The 27,996-nt window shown below is 45.7% G+C and overlaps 1 protein-coding gene across 1 annotated transcript in view; it reads left to right on the top strand.

Moving 5' to 3' along the window:
- Window positions 1-27,996, top strand: part of MMP16 (matrix metallopeptidase 16) — a 308,321-nt gene that overhangs the window by 206,345 nt on the left and 73,980 nt on the right. Inside the window, exons 5-6 of the mRNA XM_073679550.1 lie at window positions 640-801; window positions 14,492-14,712. Coding sequence (XP_073535651.1) covers window positions 640-801; window positions 14,492-14,712 — 383 coding nt within the window. The remainder of the gene's footprint in view (window positions 1-639; window positions 802-14,491; window positions 14,713-27,996) is intronic.

The following is a 27,996-nucleotide window of genomic DNA, read 5'->3' as shown; positions in this document are numbered from 1 at the left end:
ACACAAAGCTGAATCTACGTCTGGCAGAGATCTGGGACTGACGGCACAGCTAAGTAGCTTTGTAATCACCTGGGACAGGGAACACCTGAAAGCAGCCCAGCACCTCCTGGTCTCAGTTTGGACAGCCGAGCTGTCAATCATAACACGACAGCTCAGCACTCCCCTACTCTAGACTGGATGACTGAGCTGTCAATCAAAGTAGTGACAGCTTCAACACGCCTCTGCACTATATTGGACGTCTGAGCTGTCAGTAGCTGCATCCGAGACACCACTGAGGGGTGTGTATTACTAAACAGAGATCAACTCTATCTATTTTAGTCTGATTTCTAAATGATATGGCCAGTGTGAGATTTCTGACACATAGTCAATTGCATTGTATCATGCGTCCAACCTCCATGCTGCAGGGCAGATCGGGTTGTTCTTATTGTCAGTCGAATTCCTAATAATGTAAACAATTAGTGACGATACAACGGAGCCGCCGTTAACACCTGCTCGCCTGCTATACAATTACTGGAGAAATTATTTCTTTCCTACTGTTTCCTTAGCTAATTACATATTATCTGAATTGTTTATGAGAGTGTAATTACATTATTGATTACAATCTGCGACATAAATGTTCTCATTAATTCTGTTCCACAGGAAATGACCTATTTCTGGTTGCAGTACATGAATTGGGTCACGCATTAGGATTGGAGCACTCCAATGATCCCACTGCAATCATGGCTCCTTTTTACCAGTACATGGAAACCGACAACTTCAAGCTACCTACTGACGATTTACAGGGAATTCAGAAAATATATGGTAAGACTGGATTCTGTTCTCTATATATCGCAGCTACATTGTCTAGAAACGGCTATGTATGATCATACACTTGAAGCAATATTGAGACGAAGGATTGGGAGCCTCATGAAATTGTTGATGGCGACTATAGTTATGATTTTTCTTTATACTTTATGGCGGTTATGGACTTTAGTTATTGAATTGTCCATTGACAGTAAAGTCAATCCATTTGGGTTGGGATCAAATGGGACCATTGATTCCAACATAAAGAACGTATATCAAGGCTAAATCAAGGGGTAGACACAAGCACGGCACAGCTATACTTGTGCTACCATTTCCTTTATATATTTTATCCAGTTACAAACATCTAATAAATAGTGTTGAGCGAGCATGCTCGACACTGCTCGGTACTCGCCCGAGCATCACTCTACTCGGGATGTTCGGCGAGCACCGAGCATTTCCGGGTTACTCGGGCGGGAGCTCGGGTCTCCGCCCTGCACGTTTGGCGCTCTTTACAGAGCCAATGAACATGCAGGGATTGCCATCCAGTCTCTGTAATTCCGCAGCCATGTTGTTTGTGGGCATTACAGTGATTGGCTGGCCGCACAGCGCCACCTCGAGTATATAAAACCGGGCGCCACCATCTTGGACACAGTCGCTCCGGATCAGACAGTGTAGGGAGAGTGCTGCTGAGTTAGGGAGAGATATATAGTGTGAAATAGGTAGTGTAGGGTCTCTAAAGCCTGCCAAATCAAACAAACAGTCCTTCTCAGGACTAATATCCATCCCAGATATCAGGCAGGCAGGCAGGCTGTATAGGAGACGCAGTGGTTATACCAGCAAACGCTGCATTACAGTCCTGTGTGCTCCTGTTGGTCAAATTGCTAGACTTATCACCCCGGTCTCAGGGTCCAGGAAAAATAATTTCTTTTTCATCTAAATCCTGTATTTTTTTCTTTTTTTCTCAGTAAGACTGTTAACCTTTATTAACCTTTTGGTAGTCCCTCTCCCCCCCCCCCAAAAAAAATAAAAAATTGAGTGTGTCTGTGACTGTTCAGACACCAATATATCTGTTTAAAAGAGTCTGGTGTAGGCCAGAAAAATAGAACTGTGGTTTTTCAGTTCCACGGGTCAAATCTCTGTATTATCCTGCTTTTGCCATTTTTTGCCGTAAAAAAAACTGTAATAGTGTCTCCCTGACTGGTCAGACATCAATATATCTGTTTAAAAGAGTCTGGTGTAGGCCACATAACTATAACTGTGGTTTTGCAGTTCCACGGGTCAAATCTCTGTATTATCCTGCTTTTGGCATTTTTTGCCGTAAAAAAAAACTGTAATAGTGTCTCCCTGACTGGTCAGACATCAATATATCTGTTTAAAAGAGTCTGGTGTAGGCCACATAACTATAACTGTGGTTTTGCAGTTCCACGGGTCAAATCTCTTTATTATCCACTTTTGGGTCTTTTTTACATAAAAAAAACTGAGTGTGGCGCTGACTGTTCAGCCCCAAATATATCTATTTAAAAAAGTCTGGTATACGCCATTAAATTAAAACTGTGGTTTTGCAGTTCCACGGTTCAAATTTCTGTATTATCCAGCTTTTGGCCTGTTATACGTAAAAAAAAAACAGTAATAGTGTCTCCCTGTCTGTTCAGTCACAAATATATCTGTTTAAAAGATTCTGGTGTACGCCTGACAAATAGAACTGTGGTTTTTCTCTTCCATGGTTCTAATCTCCTTTTATATTACCCTTTTTCCATTGATAGTGCGAGTGTAAGCTATTTTACTTCATTTACAATGGGCAAGGCACGTGACAAGGGACATGGAACTGGACGTTCTGGTGATGGTGCGTGTAGAGGACGGGGCCGTGGCCAAGGTGAAAATGTGCCACAACCAAAAGCCACATCTACTCGCTCCCACTTCTTGACCGAATTACTAGGGAAGCACACTACAACACCAATATTGCGAACTGATCAGTGTGAACAGGTTATTAATTGGATAGCAGATAATACTTCCAGTTACCTGGGCACCACCACCTCTGGTCTGTCTTCCACACGGTCAAGTTTTAGTAGCCGTGAGTCTCGACCGCATACTTTTCCTCACCCTGATGCTCCTTCCTCCCACCATGCCGAGTGTCGTCAGACAGCAACTGATCCCACACTTGGACACTCTGAAGAGCTGTTCACTGGTCCATTTCCATATTTGTGCCCCTCACCTGCTCTGCTTGAAGTGGTGGAAGAGGAGATCCCATGTAGCGATGCCCAAATATTTGAACAGCCACGGCCACAGGAAGTCGACGCTGGCAATTTGTCACAAGAGGTGGACGATGACGAGACACAATTGCCACGAAGTGAGGAGGAGGATCATGGTGCGCAAGTGGAAGAGGAAGAGGTGGTGGATGATTTAGTAACTGACCCAACGTGGCAGGAGGACATGCAGAGCGAGGCCAGCAGCACACAGGGGGAGGGAGGCAGAGTACCCCAACAGGCAGGAAGAAGCAGTGTGGTGGCCGCACACAGAAGGCGGGCAACAGTTCCCCGTAACACCAACATGAGGGACGTTGCCAGTACAACCGGTAGGTCTTCCAGAGTCTGGAATTTTTTTAAAGACTCTGCTGATAACCCCAAAAAGGCCATTTGTACCACCTGCCATGCCAGCATCAGCAGGGGTGACAAAACTACCAGCCTGACCACCACCAGCATGATCAGGCACATGGCAGCTAAGCACCGGACTTTATGGGGCGAACCCCAGGGTCCACGACCAGTGTCAGCGGGTGTCACCACTGCTTCTTCCGCTGTTGTGCGTGTAATAGAACCCCCTGTTGTGCGTGCAAGGCAACCCTCTGTCCATACTGCATGCAAAGATGCTCCCTCCTCTCAGTCTTCACTTGTTATGGCAGTTTCTCAAGAAACAGCATCAACGTCCACGTCCACGTCCCACTGCAGCGTTCAATTGTCCATATCCCAGAGCTTTGAACGAAAGCGCAAATTCGCCGCCAACGCCCCACAGGCTACAGTCCTAAATTCGCACATTTCACGACTGCTTGCGTTGGAAATGCTGCCTTTTAGGCTGGTGGAGACGGAATCCTTCCGCAACCTTATGGCGATGGCCGTCCCTTGGTATTCGGTCCCCAGCCGACACTATTTTGCTCGTTGTGCCATCCCTGCACTACACAAGCTCGTGTCCCAAAACATCTGCCGTGCCCTCAACAATGCAGTTACTGGGAGAGTCCACCAGACACCGGACGCGTGAACAAGTGCTTGTGGCCAGGGACGGTACATCTCCCTGATGGCACACTGGGTAAACATAGTGGAAGCCGGGACCCAGTCGGACCTTGGGACGGAACACATCCTCCCCACACCGAGGATTGCGGGCCCTATGTCAGTCAGAGTTGCCCCCACAGTGTACAGCTCCTGCACATCATCTTCCTCCTCCTCATGTTCAGCCTCCATCTCAGATATCACCACATCAGTTACAAGCTGGAAGCACTGCAGTACTGCCTCAGCCAAGCGGCAACAGGCTGTGCTGAAACTCATAAGCTTAGGTGATAAACCTCACACTGCTTGTGAGTTGTGGACAGCTGTGAAAGAGCAGGTAGATTTGTGGCTGAGACCGCTGAACCTACATCCAGGCATGGTCGTGTGTGACAATGGCTGTAACCTGGTGGCGGCTCTGAGGCGAGGCGAGATCACACACGTACCATGCCTGGCTCATGTGCTTAGCCTCGTGGTTCAGCGGTTTCTTAAATCGTACCCCGAGTTGCCAGATCTGCTCGTCAAAGTACGCCTCCTGTCAGCTCATTTTCGCAAGTCGACTACAGCTTCCGCCACCCTTGCTGTGTTGCAGCAGCGTTTGCAGCTTCTGGCACACTGACTGGTGTGTGATGTCCCCACACGTTGGAACTCTACCCTCCACATGTTGCAAAGGATTTGTGAGCAGAAGAGAGCAGTTGTGGAGTACCAGCTGCAACTAGGCCGTCGATATTCAGGTCAGACTCCACACATAAGACCTCAGGAGTGGACCTGGATGTCTGACATATGTACCATCCTGACAAACTTTGAGGAGTCCACCAAGATGGTGAGTGGAGATGACTCCATCATTAGTGTCAGCATCCCACTTGTCTGTCTTTTGTAACGCTCTCTACAGAGAACTAAAGAGGAGGCATTGCAGCCAGAGTATGATGAGATGGATCAAGAGCCCATAATGGGCGATTATACACAGCCCAGCCTCATCTCATCCTAACGTGCTTTGCGGGACAATGGGGGAGAGGAGGAGGAGGAAGAACAAGAGCTGGTATCATGCGCTGTAGACTGTAGTACCTGTACAACTGTCATACAGTCGGTTCAGCGTGGGTGGCCTAAGGACAGGGGGGAGGAGGAGGAGGAGGAGAGCATGGTCAGTCGTCATCTTGGTGAGGACACGGAAGTCTTGCCCATTACCAGTCTGGCACGCATGGCTGACTTTGTTACGCTGCCTTAACCGTGACCCTCGCGTTGTCAAAATGTTGGGTGACAGTCCTTACTGGTTGGTGACACTTTTAGACCCCGGCTACAAGGAGAACTTTCACTCTCTTATTCCTGAGGTGGAGAGGTCTACAAAAATGTGGCAATACTAGAAGGCCCTTGCTGCAGAACTGTTAAAAAAAATTCCCATCTGAACACGCTAGCGGCAGAGGTCACAGTTCATTGACCAACCAAGGCGTACAGGAAAGAGAGACGCAACTCCAATCCAGCAGAGGCAGGGGAACACTGTCAACATTTTGGGACAGTTTTCCTAGACCCGCCCAGCTTACAGGCCCTGAGGCTCGGCGTACTCTCACAAGGAGGGGAAAGTTTCAAATGATGGTGAGGGAGTACCTTGCCGACCGTACCAGCATCCTCCGTGTTTCCTCTGTGCCTTTTCATTTTTGGGTATCCAAGCTGGACACTTGGAAAGAACTCGCTCTGTACGCCTTGGAGGTCCTGGCCTCCCCTGCCGCTAGCGTGTTATCGGAGCGTGTTTTTAGTGCCGCTGGGGGAATTATAACAGATAAGCGCACTCGCCTGTCAACTGACAATGCTGACAAGCTGACCCTTATCAAAATGAACAAGGGCTGGATTGGGCCAGACTTCTCATCACCACCAAATGACAGCAGAGTAACATAAAGTCAAATCCACTGTGTTATTTCGGGAGGTGTATTCCCATGCACCACTTCACACCCACACATGGGTATACGCTTCGTCATTTTGGCTGTATTTTGCTCTTCTCCTTATCCTCAGCCTCCACCACCACTATACCACCAGGGTGGCCTTGGTCTGTGTTGCCAGCATTGCAAGTTCCTCCGTCCTAATTTTTGGCAGCTTTTGCTTGTAAGGCATAGGCAAAGACTATGGGAGATCCACTCCCCAATAATGGGAATAATGTTTTTAAGATGCTGTACTGCATGGCTCTTCCAAGGGGCATTTAAACCGTCTTGTTAAGCTACTGCAACCTCCACGTCTCTTCCAAGGGGCATTAAAACCATCTTGTTAAGCTACTGCGACCTCCACCACTTTTCCTAGGGGCATTGATATTATCTTTGTATTCCACTGCGACCTCCACCACTCTTCCAAGGGGCACTAAAACCGTCTTGTTAAGCTACTGCGACTTCCACCACTTTTCCAAGGGGGATTTAAAACCGTCTTGTTAAGCTACTGCAACCTCCACCACTTTTCCCAGGGGCTTTGATATTGTCTTTTTATTCCACTGCGACCTCCACCACTCTTCCAGGGGGCATTAAAACCGTCTTGTTAAGCTACTGCGACCTCCACCACTTTTCCAAGGGGCATTAAAACCATCTTGTTAAGCTACTGCAACCTCCACGTCTCTTCCAAGGGGCATTAAAACCGTCTTGTTAAGCTACTGCGACCTCCACGTCTCTTCCAAGGGGCATTAAAACCGTCTTGTTAAGCTACTGCGACCTCCACCACTTTTCCCAGGGGCATTGATATTGTCTTTTTATTCCACTGCGACCTCCACGTCTCTTCCAAGGGGCATTAAAACTGTCTTGTTAAGCTACTGTGACCTCCACCACTTTTCCAAGGGGCATTAAAACCGTCTTGTTAAGCTATTGCGACCTCCACCATTCTTCCAAGGGGCATTAAAACCACCTTGTTAAGCTACTGCAACCTCCACGTCTCTTCCAAGGGGCATTAAAACCGTCTTGTTAAGCTACTGCGACCTCCACCACTTTTCCAAGGGGCATTGATATTGTCTTTATATTCCACTGCGACCTCCACCATTCTTCCAATGGGCATTGCATTTCCTCCTAATTTTAGTCAGCTTTTGCTTTTCAATGCATAGGCGAACACTAAGGGAGACCCACTCCCCAATAATGGGTAGAAGGTTTTTAATATGCTGTAATCCACGTCTGTTTCAAGGGGCATTGCAGTTCCTCATAATTTTTGGAAAGCCTTCCATTCACTGCTTAGGCCAACAGTGCACAGGAGTCCCAGTTGCTATAAATAAAAAAAACGGTTTAGTTAAGGCTCTCTGACCACCATGTCACTTCCAAGGGGCATTGGAGTGCCTCAAAATTTTTGTTAGGCATTGCACTCACTGCATGCCCTATAACTGTGTAGCCGAACCGCTACTTTTGGTACAGAAACATATCCTACAAGACTTGTGTGGTTGACTGGCCTGATATTGATGTGAATGGTCCCCGTTCCTCCTGCTCTTTCTCCTTTGCCACCACCTCATCCATCATTCATCACCTTAAGCTTTGTTTTAACGGGAGTCATATAGGGATAGTAGCAGGAAAACATCCAGCAATACTCAGAGGAGGTAGGACATGCGCAAAAACGCTGACCACCTCAGGCCTAGCCGCTACTACATACATGCGCTTGCATTCCAAGAAAACAAAGCAGACTCTAACTTCTATCATCATCATCATGCTCCTCACCTTGGCACTCTCAACTCCCCTGATGGAGAAGCCAGGGCCCACCGGAGGAGTCTGGTTCTCTGGTGGGCTCGTCCAATGCTGCCCTATAGCAGGCCAGGCTAAGAAAAGTGTGGGGGAAGTTTCAAGGAGAAATAGGGGCGGCTGGGGACCGTTTATGGACACCCGGCCGCCCCCAGGCGGCTGGGGACCGTGTGTGGACACCCGGCCGCGGGGCGGCTGGGGACCGAGTATGTACACCCGGCCGCCCCCTGGCGGCTGGGGACCGAGCGTGGACACTCAGCCGCCAGGCGGCTGGGGACTGAGTATGGATATCTCGCTGCCGAAGCAGCCATGAGGTAGTGGCCAGCTTCGGCCTCCTCCAAACTAAAAGTCCCCATTTCAAGTGCAAGCTAGCAGTATGGTATTGCAGCCTGGGGATGGGTGGGTGGCAGGTTGCACACTTACGCTTGCATTCCAAGAAAACAAAGCAGATGCTAACTTCTATCATCATCATCATGCTCCTCACCTTGGCACTCTCAACTCACCTGATGGAGAAGCCAGGGCCCACCGGAGGAGTCTGGTTCTCTGGTGGGCTCGTCCAATGCTGCCCTAAAGCAGACCAGGCTAAGAAAAGTGTGGGGTAACTTTCAAGGAGAAATAGGGGCGGCTGGGGACCGTTTATGGACACCCGGCCGCCCCAAGGCGTCTGGGGACCGTGTGTGGACACCCGGCCGCCGGGCGGCTGGAGACCGAGTATGCACACCCGGCTGCCCCCTGGCGGCTGGGGACCGAGCGTAGACACCCAGCCGCCGGGCGGCTGGGGACTGAGTATGGATACCTCGCTGCCGAAGCAGCCATGAGGTAGTGGCCAGCTTCGGCCTCCTCCAAACTAAAAGGCCCCATTTCAAGTGCAAGCTAGCAGTATGGTATTGCAGCCTGGGGGTAGGTGGGTGGCAGGCTGCATACTTGCGCTTGCATTGCAAGGAATGGGGGAGGTACAGTTGAACACTGCCCTGGGACAAGGACTTGCACGGGGATAGTTGCAAGTCTGCATCTTCTGATGCGGAAAAGATCACTTCTGATGGGCACACTTTTAGGCAGTGACCAGGGTGTCAGAGATACTTCCAGAGGTCTTCCCCATGCTGTTCCCATGTCTTTTCAGCACTGTATGCATGTGTCACACAGCACATGGCCAGATAAGATTGTAAAATGTTAAAATGACATTTCCCCATGAATGCATTTGTCACGGTTGAAAGCAATACAAAAGTGCAAAAACGCATAAAAAATGCTACTTGTGAACATAGCCCAAGGTGTGGAGGAGTATTTTTGTTTTTGTTTATTTATTTTACCTTATGCACAAGTCTTTACCCTGGAAAGGAAGTTCCTTAACATATTTCACAGGAAAACCGTTTCAGTTTTGTTTTTGAACGTTTTATTGTGAGCCCGTTAAAGTGGCTTAATACCTCTGACCACGTTGTTGACAGCAGTGACCTGGGGGTCAGAAATGCTTCCTGGGGCGATGCCCATGCTGTCCCCATGTCTTTTGAGCACTGTCACTATCGTTTTGGGCACTTTTTAGGCTTTCTACAGACTGCCGGGGGTGCCGCCGCAAAAATGCTCGGGTCTCCCATAGACTAACATTGGGCTCGTTGCTCGAGTCGAGCACCCGAGTATCACGGTGAGCTCGGCCCGAGCTTCGAGCGCCCGAGTATTTTAGTCCTCGCTCAACACTACTAATAAACTGATTTAAATTAAAAATATCGATTTTCCATGCATAGAAGGAACATGGATCACAGATATATATAAATCTGATACATGCTGTACAGTAGAATATCATTAACATTTAAAGGGAATCAGTCAGCAGATTTTTGTTTTGTAATCTGAAGACAGCATCCTCCAGGGGTTAAAAATCAGATTTCAGCTATGCCTCTCTTATCAAGCTCTGTGGTTCTGTTTGCTTGCAATCATTGTTTTAGCACCAGGAGCTTATCATTGCTGGACATTGCCTCCTGGTCCGACTCCACCCCCTCCTGTGATAGGCACCTCACTGTGTATGGACATTGTATATACAGAGTCTGGTGTGGGTGGGACCAGCTTCCTCAGCTCTGCTGTATTGCTAAATATAAAAACTCTGATTGTGTGAGAACAGCTGCACTTTGTAAAGTAAGTGATACATCATTGGATTCAGCTACTCTTAGCCTAAATCAGGCTGCTCTCAGATGAGGTAGTTAAAACCTGCTGACGAATTCCCTTTAACTGTCATTTAATTTTTTTTTACATGTCATAGAAACATGTCAGAAGTTTTGTTTGTGAACTTCCAGGTATGTTTTGTCCCCCATCGAAGAAACTAAGGAACATAAGGGTTCATGTGAGCACTGCTGTCATCCAAGACAGAAGATGGACTAAACAAATAGTATTTGGGGCCATCTGCCATATCAAAAACAGTTCTCCTCACCCACATCCTAAGGTTTCTGATACATCTCTGACACGTCAAAGGTTTTTCTAAAATAATAAAAAAAAAAAATTTTCATTATACAAGTCAATAAAGTATTGCAACATTCAATTAAAGTCCGAGTAAGGTTGCAAATTGCATCACAACCACTGATTATTCAGACATAGACACATATAGCAAACGGGTGTTATCAGATAGCAACTCATAGCGAGTATTACATCCTCCTGTGTCCAGTTCAACATGAAAAATTTGGTGAAAGGTCCTCTTTTAGGCAAAAAGGACTTGGTTAGTCTTATATCATCTAAAATGTACAGCAATTAAGCCTCATTCAGACGTCTCTGTTGCACAAATGTGTTCTATCCGTTTTTTTCACGGATAGAACACCTACCCATTATAATCTATGGTACTATTCACATGTCCATGTTTTTTCGTGGACCAGGTGTCTGTGCAAAACTCATGGAGACAAGTCCCATTTTTTACGGTATCACAGATAGAAAGGCCAATACAAGTATATGGATCCGTGAAAAACATGTACAGCCCACGGATTGCATCAGTGTGCTGTCCGTAGTTAGTACTGCAAAGTATAGGAGAAGCTTTGTCATTTTTATATTTCTTTATCCATCCGCCAACATTGATAACAGATGATAGGCGGGGGTGCCGGCTGTCGGACCCCGGCCGATCAGACTTTGATGACCTATCCTAAGGATAGGCCATCAATGTAAAAGTCTCCTTTAAGTCTCCTCTTAGCCTTTTTTTTGCAAGATAAAATATTCCCAGATTCTCGGTTTAATGATTTGGCACCCATAGGCCCCGATTCATCATTGTTGTTTCTCCACTTTTATGAAGTAATTTGTTCTTTATTGGCGGCTTTTGAATTTGCTCCTTATTCTATATCGTTTTTGCTCTACTTTTTTTTTTTTAGTCTTGTTTGATTTTTCGCTGACATCTTTGCTTGTCCAGATATTTTAGACAGATTCAGGAAGCGCCACTTTTACTAAGTGTCGCATTTATTTTTTTTGTGCATCCCATTGCAGTCCCCACCTGCAGTAAGTTTTCTGGAGGAGTTTTTCAGTTTCTTGCATTTTTGTCACTTTTCAAAAGATCAGCAACTTTTGATGCTGAAAAGTCACAAAAACAGGATGAAGACGTAAATAAAGAGCATTTCTGATTTTGCGCCGAATACATGAACCGCGTGCGCCATTTGAAATAACTTGGCGTAAAGAACGTCAGCCAATACCACAATACAAAGAAATAAAAGTTCCTTCGATAAATCCCAAATAATGAATTGGCCCCATAGTCCTCACTATGTTTGTGCGAGTTTCCTGAAGGCATTGAAAGAACAGACTATTTCATTTCTCCTGTACGTGGACGTCTCTCGGAGTCGTGTTGATATCGACTAGTACAAATAGCCCCAGATTCTTGATGATTTTATTCGCCCTTTATTTCCCGGGAACACATTTACCATTTCCACTAGACCGTGCTTCCTGTATATCATTATGCCATGTGGACTCGCAGCCTAGAAATCATTTTCATGTGTTGATGAATTGCGGTCTGTTACAAAATAGTGTTACACTGTGTTATATGGGACATGTTGCCCCCCGAATAGTGCACATCCTAGAACTGAGGGCCATTGATAACGCTGTTTGCTGACCAATTTCCAGGTGAAACTCGACCCTGGCTTCAGAGCTGAAATCCCTTGAGATACAGCTGAATGTGCATTTAGATTGGCCCTGGCCATGGGCGTACGAAGAAATGACACGTACTTTGCTTAATAGATAAACTATGAAGATTTGCTGAAAACACATCGGTTCTTATTAATGCGCTCCATTATCATAACTTACCTTGCTCTTCTTACGAACCTCAGCTTTCTTTCACATTCATTTTCTGATGAGCAAGTCGAATTCTTGTCGTGTTCATGAGAATAATTTGTAAAAGGTTGGCATCTGTATACTTGGAGGAAAAATGGCTGCTGTCATCTGTTTCTGCTGACAGGTCACTTATTGCTAAGTACATGGTACTGTTTCCAGGGCCAGAAGATGGTGCGTTGATGTTACTATCAGTGATTGGATCATTGGCAAGGATAGAGCTGATCCTGATATTTCTAAGGTGTGGAAATCTGAGAAATGTCATTTTTATATGGAGCAGAGAAAAAAAGCTATTTTGGATAATTTAATTACTCTTTATTGGGGTATAGAGTGTGTTTTATTTTCAACTTTAAAGCCCCCCCCCCAATACTGGAGGATGGGGCATAAAAAAGTAGAATTCAGGTAAGATAGAACATTCGCTAATTTGCCAACCTGCAGTATTACATTGGCAGAATTCCACTTATTGCATTATTTTAATTTTATGTGTGAGTGAATCTGGGCGTTTGTAGGTATCAGCATACTTTCCGTGGGTAAAAAAAAGAGAGCGCTTTATATCCACAGCACTTAACAGATATTGTCATCGTTATCCCCATTGGGGCTCACAATCTACATTCCCTATCAGTATGTCTTTGGAGTATGGGAGGAAACCCATGGAGAGAACATACAAACTCCTTGCAGATGTTGTCCTTGGTGGGATTTGAACCCAGGATCCCAGTGCTGCAAAGCAACTGTGCTAACCACTGAGCCACCATGCTGCCTAGCTGTCCCAGACTACCAGAAGAGGTACCAATTCTCATAGCCATGGCCCAAGCCTCCCCCAACAAGTCAGTGCTTCTCCAACATTTACTTTGCCATGACATTGGGATGCTGCGCCATCCGAATCAGGCCTCCTGTCTACATGCACATTCCCGGGATGGAAAGAGGTCCTACTTAGGGTGTGGCCTGTTGAAAAGAGGCCATGTTTATGTAAGAAAAATACATGGGCAACTGCTACACTTCTACAAAACCTGTGCTAGCGTAGGGGATGTATTTACCCACTGGAACCTCCACCTCTCCAGTGTTTCCTCCCGGTCCTGCTGTAGCTACATCCCATCTATCCGTCACTTGACTGCTCAGACTATCATTGGCCACAGTAGTGATGTTTGCAGTGATTCATGGCAGCGGTCAGGTGATTGATACAGTCATTGTTGCAGGACTCCCAAGGACCATTAAAGCTGTGGCAATAGAGTAGGGGAGGATTCAGAAGTAGTAATGAGCTAGTATGTTTTGTTAACCCTTTCGGCGAGCATACACAGGTGCTCGCCGAGTATCTTCAGCGTGCTCGAGTGTTATGTTTTAGTCACTCCGTGCTCATGATTTGCGACTGTTTGACAGCTTTAATACATGTGAGAAATGCCTAAGAAACAGGCATTCCTCACATGTAATAAAGCTGTCAAACAGTCGCAAATCATGAGCACTGGAGTGACTGAAACATAACACTCGAGCACGCTGAAGATACTCGGAAAACACCCGAGCATGCTCGTAAATCTCGAGTAACGAGCATGCAGGTATTGACTCTTTCTTTGCTTGATTCCATTTCCTAATGTAAAGTAGATTTTGGAAAATTTACAAAAAGTCCAGAAAAATCTGAGATATCTTTTTAAAATTAACAAGTAACAATTGTACTCTTACTAAGAAGTAACTAAGGCGAGATTTACCAATACCCATGCATAGGAAATCTAAATCAGTTTGCACAGCAACCAATCAGATTGCAGCTTTTATTAATATTAAAGAGAATCTGTCAGCAGGTTTTTGCTATGTGTTCTCAGAGCAGCATGCTGTAGGGGCTGAGACACTGATTCTAGAGATGTCACTTATTGGACTGTATGTTTTTGTTTCAATAAATTCAATGTTTAATCAGCAGGATGTTATCACTATCTGACTAGCTGCCTCATGCTTGCTAGTCCAATCCACCCCCAGCACTGACTAGCAGCTTTCTGTCAGTATACATAGAAAGCTGAGAATCAGTGCTGTGGGCGGGCTTATACGGGGCTCAGCATTCAGAGCTCTGCTAGATCTGCAGCTGAGAAAACTGTGATTCTGTCACATCTGCTGCACCCAGGAAACTAAGTGATATATCATTGGAATCAGGGTCTCAGCTCTTACAGCATGCTGCTGACAGATTGCATAGCAAAAATCTGCTGACAGATTCCCTTTAAGCCTCTGAAAAATTTGAACTAGAATCTAAGTTAATGCAAAAAGTTACTGCTCTGCTTTTCCTTTATAAACATTTAGATAATTCTTCATAATTCTATATCGCATATACCTCAAACAGTCCTATACTTCTGTGCAGGATTTTCCCTAAAACATGTCACAATTTGGGCAGGCATTTTTGTGGTGCTTTGTGGGCATTACTAGAGGCTGGCCCACCACCTATGTAACGTTTATTAACTGAACCATATCTCCATTGCGTGATATAAGCTACTGTACTGTATTTATACTTTTCTGAATTCTTAGGTCCGCCTGAAAAGATCCCTACACCAACAAAACCTCTTCCTACAGTGCCACCACATCGGCCTAACCCACCAGCAGATCCTCGTAAGAATGACAGACAACCTCGACCTCCAAGGCCTCCAAATGGAGGAGACAGGCCGTCATATCCAGGAGTAAAGCCTAACATCTGTGATGGCAATTTCAACACCTTGGCAATATTACGCAGGGAAATGTTTGTCTTTAAGGTAAGATAAAAATTTATATTTGTTCATACTTTGATGCAAAACACTTTATAATTCATTTCCGTTACAAAGATGCCCTGTCTTTGTAGAGAAGAGGTCACATGGAAGTCTAGTAGTTTTTCAAAAATCTGAGGCTTTTTCACCAGGAGCTGCCTCCTCTTGTTGCCTTGTTTCTTTGCATTACAGGTCATGTGAGGGGAATGATTCTGGCATTTCAACGGTTAATTGGTCATGTGGATTAAAAGGGGCTGTTCGGAATACTAGAGGTGAGGGACAAATTGCAAAAATGTCCCTATTTTTTGTTTATATGGAGGAACTATTTGAAGTGTCATTTATACAACTTTCACTCTGTGGAGATATTTGGGCATTAGAAACACAAACAGGCCCCTGACCTGCACTGAGCTCATGAGCGGTGTCCTGTCACTCAGTGAGCTCAGCACAGGCCAGTGGCCCGCTCGCTACAGCGAGTCATTCTCCTCTGCTCCTCAGCATGTGGGGTCGCCTCAAGCCAGGTGAGTGTAATGATTTTTTTATTTTATTCTATTCTTATTTTTACAGGTTTTGGAGACATCGGGAGGTGAATACTACTCTCAACATTGTTCCCTTCTAGCGCTGATCGCAGCACAAGCAGGGGACAATGATGAGTGATTGATTCTTTCAGCACCCGGCGCTTGGGAACAACGCTAACTGTACTGCTGATTCCCAGGCGCCGGTACCTGTGATATTGATGCGGCACACGTATGCCACACAGATAGACACGGACACGGATATCTCCGGTACTGGTTTTTCCCATACTGGAAATATCAGGACGTGTGAAAGAGCCCTAAGCGTGTTCAATACTTTTTCCCTGTGTCATTTCTTATTATTACACATAACTTAATTTATGGACATCTATGGTTTGATTTCTTTGTCTGTGTGGATTGGATGGTGAGAATTTCATGTCAATAGCATCTTTAGAAATGTATTTACTTAGAAAATTGGTGAGGTATTCAATACTTATTTCACCCACCGTACATGTGTACACTTGTAGAGTCTATACATGGAGAGATTAGTTGTAACGGGGCAGGCAAACGTCCGCCATATTTACAGATGGCATTCACTGAAATAGTGGTAATACATATTAATAACATAGTATCAGTAGTATACAACTTGCAATATGACTATGATGTTGGCTACCCAAGCATTTCTACAATCTTTTATATAAAGTTCCTCTATGGAGTTTCCCCATAAATAGACCTGTCTTTACCTCTCACTCCTTCAGAAGCAGCAGCGTTAAGGACATTTTACAGAAGTACTGAGCAGTGTAGCCTTGAATTCAGCTCTAGGGTGAGATTGAAAAGTAACTAGAAGCTGCACCATTTATGTGACTTTCTCACTGCCGCTGCAGACGTCCCAGGATCTCGGGCAGATCACATACTGCAATGCACGGACTGGTCGCGGGTCTCATACAAATTTTCTTATCTCTATTCAGTTTATGGATCCAACTTGTTAAGTTTCTGGACAGATAGTGTATTTTATAGAATAAGTAAAATTCTAACTTGTTTTCGACCGATCGCTCGGTAGACCTTGCTCAGTGCATAACTAGCATCTGTCTGTGTGCGCACGCAGGCTATGAAGCATATGCTTTCTATGAACACATACCTGCTATGTATCCAGGCTCACACAGAAGTTGTATACTCCTGCCTGCTGAGCTGTGCATTGTTTAGGAGCCTACTGAACTATCAGTGGGGGTCCCAGGACCCAGACCCCCAAGTAGCTGCAGGCAAATAAAGTGTCTGTCAAATAAAATAAAAACAACTCCTCCTTGTTGTGGTTCAGCAGCCAGAATTTTAGGATTTATAGGGAATGTGTCATCGAAAAATGACCTATTGTTTAAATCATTTTTTTTTTGTGTTACATACATTATTAAAAAAGCCAGTGTTTTTTTTTTCACGATCTTAATTAGAGAAACAAAATTAGTAATCTTACATTTTTCACACTGGCTACTGGACCCTTATTAGTCTCATACTTCCTGTCCTTTCAAAAAGAGTTTATAGCAGTTTCCTTATCAGCAGAGGCAGGATTACAATGACAAGTAACACCTCTATACACAGCTGATGTCACAGCTGACCCTGCTTCCTCTGTGTTATCACAATGACTTTTGCACACGCTCATTAGATGCTTCAATGCAAAAGATACGGTCGGGCTCAGACCATTGTGGCTAATGTGCATGTGAATTTCCTGAAACAACAGGAAGTTAGAGTAAAAAATGCCCCTGTGGCCAGTCAAAATCACAAGATTTCTAATTTATTTTTTTTTAATAAAAATTGGATATGGACAAAAGAAACAATGCCAACATTTAAAAAATACATGTGACACCAAAAACCTGATGTAATCTATAGATCATTTTCTGCTGACACAGTCTCTTTAACATCCCACCCTGGATCTTCACTTTAGTGATCACAAAAGAGCCTTTTCTACAACACGGGCAAGTTTATCAGAGCTCCTGGGACTAGAGATGAGTGATGTTCTACTCGAACTGTTCGCCAATCTCAAATTCGAGCTGTTTTGGGCGGTGTTCGAGCCGGTCGGCGAACACGAACAATTTGAGAAAAATTCGGCTGTTCGAGGTTATGTTCGATAACTGTTCGTGCACCAAAATCATAACTGGATTTTTTCTCAGTAATGATGAAAATTAATGTTAATACGCAGTTTGAGTGTACAGCGGGGCGGGGGGAGGGGCAGGGGATGGATCTCTGCAGGAACAATGAAGATCTCCATTTTTTTTTCTCTTTCCCGCATTTGCAGTGGGGAGGTGCAATCTGTCAGCCTATCAGCAGCGCACACACGGAGCGAAGTGCTTTTTTTCACACAAGCAAGGGCATGTGTGATTGGCAGTGTATGTCACATGTCCTTGCCCTATAAGACCAAGCCATTTTCCCCGTCGCCACCATTTTCTCACTGCTGCAGCTGCGTGTTAGACGGCACCGCTGTTGCTGTGTGCGCTATACCTTGTTAATTTCAAGCCAATTTTCGCACAAATATACAGATAGCTTGGGAGTAGGGAATAGTTGTGATTGCAGTCCTTTTAAGGACTAGGTTACAGCATTTCCTACGACTTTTATCAGGCAGGTCTGTGCTCTTAAATAGATAGATTGTGGGAGTAAAGACTAATTGTAATTGGAGTCCTTTTCAGGACTAGGTTACATCAGTTCCTATCAGTTTTTGCCAGGCAGGTCTGTGCCAGTGCTGTGCAAGTTTTTTTCACAGCATTTGGCTGAATCTAGCAAAGCTAATCCTTTTTGGCCTATTGCAGAGTGTGTTAGTCAGTGGAGTAGCCTATCTGTGTTGCAAGATATACCATCTGTGTATAGAATACCAATTTTTTTACTGCACCTAGTGAAGTAAAATCTTTTGGGCATAGCATCATTCTATTAGTCCATCTATACTGACCTCCATCAGGTTGCAAACTGAATATAATTTTTTTCTGCATCTAGCTCTGAAAAAATATTTGGGCTTCTAGCGGTGTGTGGGACTTGGTCTATTAGTCCATCTATACTGACCTCCATCAGGTTGCAAATTAAAAATAATTTTTTTCTGCATCTAGCTCTGAAAAAATATTTGGGCTTCTAGCAGTGTGTGGGACTTGGTCTATTAGTCCATCTATACTGACCTCCATCAGGTTGCAAATTAAAAATAATTTTTTTCTTCATTTCTCTCTGAAAAAATATTTGGGCTTCTAGCAGCGTGTGGGACTTGTTCTATTAGTCCATCTATACTGACCTCCATCAGGTTGCAAATTAAAAATATTTTTTTTCTGCATCTAGCTCTGAAAAAATATTTGGGCTTCTAGCAGTGTGTGGGACTTGGTCTATTAGTCCATCTATACTGACCTCCATCAGGTTGCAAATTGAATAAAAAAATTTTCTGCATCTAGCTCTGAAAAAATATTTGGGCTTCTAGCAGTGTGTGGGACTTGGTCTATTAGTCCATCTATACTGACCTCCATCAGGTTGCAAATTAAAAATAATTTTTTTCTGCATCTAGCTCTGAAAAAATATTTGGGCTTCTAGCAGTGTGTGGGACTTGGTCTATTAGTCCATCTATACTGACCTCCATCAGGTTGCAAATTAAAAATAATTTTTTTCTTCATTTATCTCTGAAAAAATATTTGGGCTTCTAGCAGTGTGTGGGACTTGTTCTATTAGTCCATCTATACTGACCTCCATCAGGTTGCAAATTAAAAATAATTTTTTTCTGCATCTAGCTCTGAAAAAATATTTGGGCTTCTAGCAGTGTGTGGGACTTGGTCTATTAGTCCATCTATACTGACCTCCATCAGGTTGCAAATTGAATAAAAAAATTTTCTGCATCTAGCTCTGAAAAAATATTTGGGCTTCTAGCGGTGTGTGGGACTTGGTCTATTAGTCCATCTATACTGACCTCCATCAGGTTGCAAATTAAAAATAATTTTTTTCTGCATCTAGCTCTGAAAAAATATTTGGGCTTCTAGCAGTGTGTGGGACTTGGTCTATTAGTCCATCTATACTGACCTCCATCAGGTTGCAAATTAAAAATAATTTTTTTCTGCATCTAGCTCTGAAAAAATATTTGGGCTTCTAGCAGTGTGTGGGACTTGGTCTATTAGTCCATCTATACTGACCTCCATCAGGTTGCAAATTGAATAAAAAAATTTTCTGCATCTAGCTCTGAAAAAATATTTGGGCTTCTAGCGGTGTGTGGGACTTGGTCTATTAGTCCATCTATACTGACCTCCATCAGGTTGCAAATTAAAAATAATTTTTTTCTGCATCTAGCTCTGAAAAAATATTTGGGCTTCTAGCAGTGTGTGGGACTTGGTCTATTAGTCCATCTATACTGACCTCCATCAGGTTGCAAATTAAAAATAATTTTTTTCTGCATCTAGCTCTGAAAAAATATTTGGGCTTCTAGCGGTGTGTGGGACTTGGTCTATTAGTCCATCTATACTGACCTCCATCAGGTTGCAAATTAAAAATAATTTTTTTCTTCATTTAGCTCTGAAAAAATATTTGGGCTTCTAGCAGTGTGTGGGACTTGTTCTATTAGTCCTTCTATACTGACGTCCAGCAGGTTGCAAATTGAATATAATTTTTTTCTGCATCTAGCTCTGAAAAAATATTTGGGCTTCTAGCAGTGTGTGGGACTTGGTCTATTAGTCCATCTATACTGACCTCCATCAGGTTGCAAATTAAAAATAATTTTTTTCTGCATCTAGCTCTGAAAAAATATTTGGGCTTCTAGCGGTGTGTGGGACTTGGTCTATTAGTCCATCTATACTGACCTCCATCAGGTTGCAAATTAAAAATAATTTTTTTCTGCATCTAGCTCTGAAAAAATATTTGGGCTTCTAGCGGTGTGTGGGACTTGGTCTATTAGTCCATCTATACTGACCTCCATCAGGTTGCAAATTAAAAATAATTTTTTTCTGCATCTAGCTCTGAAAAAATATTTGGGCTTCTAGCAGTGTGTGGGACTTGGTCTATTAGTCCATCTATACTGACCTCCATCAGGTTGCAAATTGAATAAAAAAAATTTCTGCATCTAGCTCTGAAAAAATATTTGGGCTTCTAGCGGTGTGTGGGACTTGGTCTATTAGTCCATCTATACTGACCTCCATCAGGTTGCAAATTAAAAATAATTTTTTTCTGCATCTAACCCAGCCAATAGTTTTGGCCTAATACCACAGTTTGGCCACTCAGCTCTGCTCGGTTACCATCCATTGTTTTTTTGTGCAAACAACTCCAGAGTTGTGAATTAGTTAACCACCAAAATGAGTGGAAAAAGGCCTGCTGCTGGTGGAAAGGGGAATAGGCGTGTTGGGAAGGGGAAAAAAGGTTGTGTCCGTGGGGTAGGTGCAGAAGAAAGACCATCTTCCAGCCAAACTAAAATGTCTACTTCTTTTAGCGGACAATGTGATAAGATCCCTTTCTTACGGCCACGCCTATCGCTACAAATTCCAGATGAGGCACAAAAACAGCAGGTGCTTCAACGGATATCAAGTGCTCCTTTAAGTGGGCTCTCCTCCACATCAACTTCAACATCACAAATACTCCAGTCCTCAAAGGTGTCACCCAAATCGCACTTGCTTCCTCACAGCTCCCAAATCTCCAGCTGCCCGTCTGAGTGTGAGGTAGAACAGATGGTTGAGTCTGCAGAGCTGTTTACTCATACTATAGCCTGGGAATCAGAGGTCGACTCCAGCACTTCTGTGAATCCAGACGAGGAAATGATCTGCACTGATGCCCAGAATCTTTATGAGTCGGATCCAGGACCAGACGCAGAAGGTTCTGACCATAATGTAGACCCTCATTCCCAAACTGTAACTCCTGTTGGTGGAGACAATGAGGAAGACGATGATAAGACTCAAATACCTGATTGGAGCGACAACTTTAGTTTTTTGTCAGGGCAGGAACAGGTTGGCTCTGAGGACGACGGGTGTGATAACGCACAGGGTGATGATGATGAGGTCGGAGATCCCACTTACTGTCAACCCACAGTCAGCCAAGAGATGAGGTCAGCAGAGGAGGTGGAGGAAGATGCTAGTGACGACGAGGTCAGGTTGCGCCTTCCTGGACAGAGACGTAGTACTGGAAGCACGTCAACAACTGCATCCTCAAACACAACTCTGCCTCTCACCACAAGTCGTGGTGGCTCTTCAGGTCGCATGGGTGCTAAGCCTTGCATAGCCTGGGCATTTTTTCAGATCGATAAAGATGACCCAACTCGTGTTATCTGTAACATTTGTCAGCAAAAGCGAAGTAGAGGCCAAAAAATACATAGTTTGAGTACTTCATGCATGAACCGGCACATGGACATGAAGCATAAGTTGCAGTGGGAAGCTCAGTGTGCTACAATGCGGTCTAGCCGGCCGGGCCAACCACCGTCTGCCATATCTTGTGCATCCGCGGCCTCTTCATCCTCTGTGACTGGGGGGACAGCAGTCACACCTGTTTTGGGGCGCAGACCTGCCACCTCTTTACCCGCAACAGCCAGCGTGATTGGCAGGTCATCATTTTCTTTGGAGGTGGTAACACCAGCTGGTCTTGAGCGCTGTCCGACATCGATAGCACCACCTTTGGATCAAGGCAACCTAACATGTCCGCCTGCATCTTCCTCACAGACCGGCAGTTTGCCGGGGACACCCTTATCAACCCCGTCTAAGCACAATAGCCAGCCCTCGGTCCCTCAGATGTGGACAAGTAAAAGACCATTTCCTCCTAGCCATGAGAAAGCTAAGAGGTTGAATTTCACCATCTGCAAGCTCTTGGCTACAGAAATGCTGCCTTTCCGCCTGGTGGACACAGAGGATTTTCGAGACCTTATGTCCGTCGCAGTGCCCCAGTACCAGATGCCCAGTCGGCACTACTTCTCAAAGAAAGGTGTGCCTGCGCTCCACCAGCATGTCGCACACAACATCACCGCTTCTTTGAGAAACTCTGTGTGTGACAGGGTGCATTTCACCACAGACACTTGGACGAGTAGGCATGGACAGGGGCGTTACATGTCGCTGACTGGGCACTGGGTAACTATGGTGACAGCAGGACAAGGGGCTGCTGTCCAAGTCTTGCCGTCCCCACGAGTTGTGCGTCAATCCTCTTTATGTCATTTTTCCTCCACTGCTTCTGCCTCCTCAACCTCCTCTCGGTCTTCCACCTGCACCCAAAGCCTGTCTGGTCATGCCACAAGCTTTCTAACTGCGCAGAAGGGATCCTGCACACCTCCTTACTATGCTGGCAGTAGGGCTCAACGTCATCAGGCGGTTTTTACATTGAAATGTCTGGGAAATGTGAGTCACACAGCTGAGGAGTTGTGGTCAGCTCTGGAGAACCAATTTCATGAATGGTTGTCTCCACTGGACCTGAAACCAGGGAAGGCCGTGTGCGACAATGCTGCAAACCTGGGTGCGGCCCTTCGCCGGGGCAATGTCACACACGTGCCTTGTATGGCTCACGTGTTGAACCTGGTTGTCCAGCAATTTTTAGCCCACTATCCCAGACTAGATGGCCTTCTGCAGAGGGCACGGTCGCTGTGTGCTCACTTCCGCCGTTCGCATCCCGCAGCTCAGCGACTTACATCTCTACAGAAGTCGTTGGGCCTGCCACTTCACCGGCTAAAATGCGATGTGCCTACCCGGTGGAATTCAACTCTGCACATGTTGCAGCGACTGTGGCAGCACCGACAAGCCCTGGTGCAATACGTTCTGACGTATAGCCTGGGCCAACGAGATTCAGAGGTGGGGCAAATCACGCTGGAGGAGTGGTCTCAGATCAGGGACCTATGCACCCTTCTGCACAGTTTTGAAATGGCGACGAAGATGTTTAGTGCTGACGATGCCATTATCAGCATGACTATTCCGGTGATTTACATGCTGGAGCACATGTTAAACAGAATTCGGAGTCAGGTGGTGGCACAAGAGGAGGTGGAGGAAGTAGAGGAGGAGGAGTTGTATGCGGAAGGGCTAACATCTGCAAGGTCCAGACGGTCGGCAGCACCAAGGCGGCAGGCATGTGAGGGTGGGGGAGATGGTTTTACCAGGGCGCATGGTAGCAGCCAAACTAGTGAGGAAGGTGCAGGAGCCCAGGAAGAAGTGGAGGACGAACTGATGGAAGACTCATCAGATGAGGGAGACCTTGATCACATTTCTGTTGTGCGAGGTTGGGGGGAGAGGACAGAGGAAGGAAGCATGATTGTTACCTCGCCACCAACACAACAGGGACTTGGTGCTCCTGGATGCGCAACACACATGAGTGCCTTCTTGCTGCACTACCTGCAACATGACCCTCGAATTGTGAGAATTAGAAATAATCCTGACTACTGGGTTGCCACACTGTTAGATCCCCGGTACAAAAGTAAATTTGCAGAAATTATTCCTGCCATAGAAAGGGATGCACGCATGCAGGAGTATCAGCAGAGACTGTTGCAGAATCTTACATGTGCTTTTCCACAAAATACCAGTGGTGCACGTAGTGAATCTCACAGTTCCAACTTGCCAACCGTGGGACCGTCAAGTGTTCAGCACTCAAACCGTAACAGAACCACAGTATCTGGTGGTAACATCAATTTTGCGGAATCATTTCACCACTTTTTTAGCCCATCCTTTGCAAGGCCACAGGAGACAAGAAGTCTGACACATAGTCAACGCCTAGAGACGATGGTACAGGAGTATCTCCAAGTAAACATTGAAGCCACGACTGTGTCACTGGACCCTTGCTCTTTTTGGGCTTCCAATCTGGATAAATGGCCGGAGCTAGCCACTTACGCCTTGGAGATCTTGTCATGCCCCGCAGCCAGCGTTCTGTCTGAACGTGTGTTCAGCGCTGCTGGTGGTGTGCTGACAGATAAGCGCACGCGGCTCTCCACTGATAATGTAGACAGACTCACGTTCATAAAGATGAACAAATCATGGATCCGAAACGACTTTTCTACCCCTGTGTCATCCTGGGGAGAGTAAAAGCTTGATGATTGTTTAAAATCACCCTACCAACCGTTTTAAGCTTTCAAATTACTAATCATGTTTATCTGTATCTTGACTGGAAAATAATTTGGGCTTTGTAGCAGTGTGCAGCACTGATCCTATTAGGCCATCTATAATAAGCTCCACCAGATTTAAAATTAAAAATAATTTTTAGCTGCATCTAGCCCGGAAAATAATTTTGGGGCTCCGAGATGCGCAAGACACATAAGTGCCTTCTTGCTGCACTACCTGCAGCATGACCCTCATATTGTCAGAATTCGAAGTAATCATGACTACTGGGTTGCCACACTCTTAGATCCCCCAAACTTTTCGATCAACCTTTTCATTTTAATAAAGACCAAAAAAATGGTCATTTTTGAAATTATAAGCATTAGCAGGTTGTTAGAAACTGAAATCAAACAGTTTTCAACTCAAAACTTTATTCTAGGTGATGTTACATTTTCACATAGGACCCCTTGTTCGAAAGGAGCTTCTGAACTCTCTCGTCCATTGAATTTGTCAGGTTTTGGATGGTTTCTGCTTCAATTGTTTTGCATGAGGACAGAATACCCTCCCAGAGCTGTTGCTTAGATGTGAACTGCCTCCCGCCATCATAGACACTCCTTTTAATGATGCTCCAAAGGTTCTGAATGGGGTAGAGGTCAGGGGAGCATGGGGGTCACACCATAAGTTTGTCCCCTTTTATGCCCATATCAGCCAGAGATGCAGATGTTTTATGTGCAGCATGAGATGGTGCATTATCATGCAGAAAAATGATCTTGCTCTGAAATACACGGTTCTTCTTCTTAAACCATGGCAGGAAGTGCTGTTTGAGAAAATCCACATACATTATGGAGTTCATCTTTAGCGCCTTCAGGGATCCTAAAGGGGCCGACAATCTCTCTCCCCATGATTCCAGCCCAAAACATTACTCCACCTCCTCCTTGTTGGCGCTGTAGCCGTGTTTGCGTGGGGTGTCCATCAACCAGCCATCCTCCACTCCATCCATCTGGACCATCGAGCGCTGCACGGCACTCATCCGTGAACAAAACAGTTTTGAAATCAGTCTTCATGTAATGTTTGGCCCACTGGAGCCGTTTCTGCTTGTGTGAAGTGGATAGAGGAGGTCGACAGGATGGCGTATGCACAGCTGCAAACCTCTGAAGGACCCTGCATCTTGTTGTTCGGGGGACGTTGGAGGCACAAGCAGCTTCAAAAACTTGTCTGCTGCTATGACAAGGCTTTTTTGCCGCTGCTCTTTCAACCTGACGTAATTGCCTGTAGGAAAGAGTCCTCAATTTGCCCTTATCAGCACGCACACGTGTGTACTGTGAATCAGCTACATACTTCTTGATTGCCAAGACACTTCATCCTGATCATCGCACAATGTTGATTGTAGTCATGCCTTGACCTAAACACTCCACAATTTGTTGCTTCTCAGCAGCCGACACATCCTTTTTCTTTCCCATTTTGGCAGAAAATGTAGGCTGCTGAATAATGTGAGAGAGCCTTCTTAAGTAGTCTTGCCTTTCATTGGACACACCTGACAAACTAATTAGCACTGGTGTCTGCAATTGCTTACAGTGATATAAAGAGCCCTGACACACATCACCATCAATGAGTTTAACTGACAAACAAACAAATTCTTCCCTTATCACTCCTAAACACTTTTTGCATAATAATTTGGAACACAGTGTACATGTGCTTTTCCACAAAACACCAGTGGTTCACGTAGTGAATCTTACAGTTCTAACTTGCCAACCGTGGTCTGTATGGAGTTGTTCAATAAAGGGCCCAAAATTAAGATAACATAGATGGGAGAGGTCTCTATGAATAGGAATTCCTAAGTATTTGATACCCTGTGAGGGCCAGGCAAAGGGAAAGTTGGACTGGATGGAATCCTATATGGATTTGGGGAGGGAGACATCGAGGGCCTCAGACTTCGCTGCATTGATTTTAAAATTTGACCATGTAACAAAGTGATCTATTTCAGCCATAACAGCATGGATGGATATATGTGATTGAGTGATATATACTAGGACATCATCAGCAAATAGAGAGCACTTGTACTCGGTGCCTCCCACCTCAATCCACCTAATATTGGGGTTATGGCGAATTGATGAGAGCAGGTGCTCCGTCACTAGGATGTATAAGAGAGGGGACAGAGAACATCCCTGCCTTGTCCCATTGGTGATTGTGAAAGGTGATGAAAATGTTCTGACGCGCCCCCTGGGCCTTGGGACACCCGGAGCCGGACCCTTTTTGGTGGATGCTGGTGGTTGTAGTCTTCGTGGCGGCGATCCGGTTCCGTGGCTCAGGGCGGTCAAACCAGTGGCGGAACTATTTATGTGGTTTTGATGTTTAAATGTCCGACTACGCCACCCGTGGATTGCGGTCAGAGTGAACCGCCGCTACAGGGCAGACCGCTAAGGCTGGTGTTGTGGGTGCAGCAGAGCGTAGCATAACTCCCCACGGGAGGAGTATAGCCTCAGGGCAGTGTATGCGGAGGATGGGGGTGATGGTGCAGGGCAGCAGCAGTAACGACACGGAGTCAGTAATGCAGTTCAGGGCCTTTACTCACAGTTCTTATTATCCAGACCACGTCTGCAGGTAACGGCTGCCCACGTAGTACTGTGCTCACCAGGTGAGGGGCTCAGACAACTCCCAGATAACTTTGGAGCGCTTCACAGGACCCCCTTTGTGTGTCCTTTGTCTGGCCTTTCTTACCAACACTTCTGTCCGGCTGCCTCGGGCCTCCTCTTGGTAAACTTGGCGCCAGTTTCCCTGACCCTATGTGGTGCCTTCCTAGCGGGTGGAGCAAGGGGCTGCGCCACATAAAATGTCAGAGCCTCCGGTTTCTAGCTGAGGGTCGTTTCCTGCCTCCACTAGTTCGGGGACCGGTCTCCCCCTTTGGCCTGACCCCTCCACGCAGGTGGATTCGGGCGTGCGGTGGCGACTCGCCCGTCCGCACCCCTGGGATCCCTTCATTCCTCGTTCCTGGAGCCTTCTCCGCTCCTCTTCCTTCCTTCTCCCTCTTGCAGGCCTGGGCCTCTGTTACTAGGCCCGCCTCCGGAGCAGAGCTCATGCAGAGCCCCTGCTCCCTGCCACTTCTGCTCAGACTTCTCTGCACTGAACTAAGATGGTGCCCACCTTTTATACTCCCTTCTCAATGCACCCAGGAACTGCTTCCTCCCTGCTCCTGCACTGCAGGGTTCCCCTTCCTCAGTGTTCCCTCCCCCCACTCCAGCCAGGGACAGGGACTGTCGTGCCCATCTCAGGGGCATATTGGTCGCCCTGCCCCACGGCAATGTGGTGTAATGCATGCAGGTGTCGGGTCCTGATCCACACTCCATCCTTATCTGAGAGTGAGATATCACACCTCTGGGTGAGGTGCAATACGTCTGTAGCAACCGAGCCCTTGGTGCTACAGTTCCATTTATCTTCAGCCTAGGTGACGTATTGTGATACAGGGCCGTGATTTTGGCTATAAAAGGGTCCCCTAGACCCCTACCCCAAGCTTTTTAAGAGAATCATATATGGCGTGCCAGGAGACTCTATGGAATGCTTTCTCAGCATCCAACGAGAGTATCTACTTACAAATTTTTAACTGCATCTAGCCCAGGAAATACTTTGTGCCTAGTAGCAGTGTCTGCTAGTCAGCGGATTATCCCGGCTGTTAAGCAAGCTACACCACCTGTAGTTTGGACACTTAATTTTTTCAAAGGAAATGCTTCGGGACCACGGGATACTTAGTGAAGAGCATCAGGAGGCACCCCAAGGCATAGGGGCTGGGACTGGCACTAGGATGCCTT

Source organism: Phyllobates terribilis, unplaced genomic scaffold (assembly GCF_046119375.1).
Source record: "Phyllobates terribilis strain yellow unplaced genomic scaffold, ASM4611937v1 Scaffold_4__5_contigs__length_816908805, whole genome shotgun sequence".
Classification (NCBI taxonomy): Eukaryota; Metazoa; Chordata; class Amphibia; order Anura; family Dendrobatidae; genus Phyllobates; species Phyllobates terribilis.
This window is presented reverse-complemented; position numbering and strand designations above follow the sequence as displayed.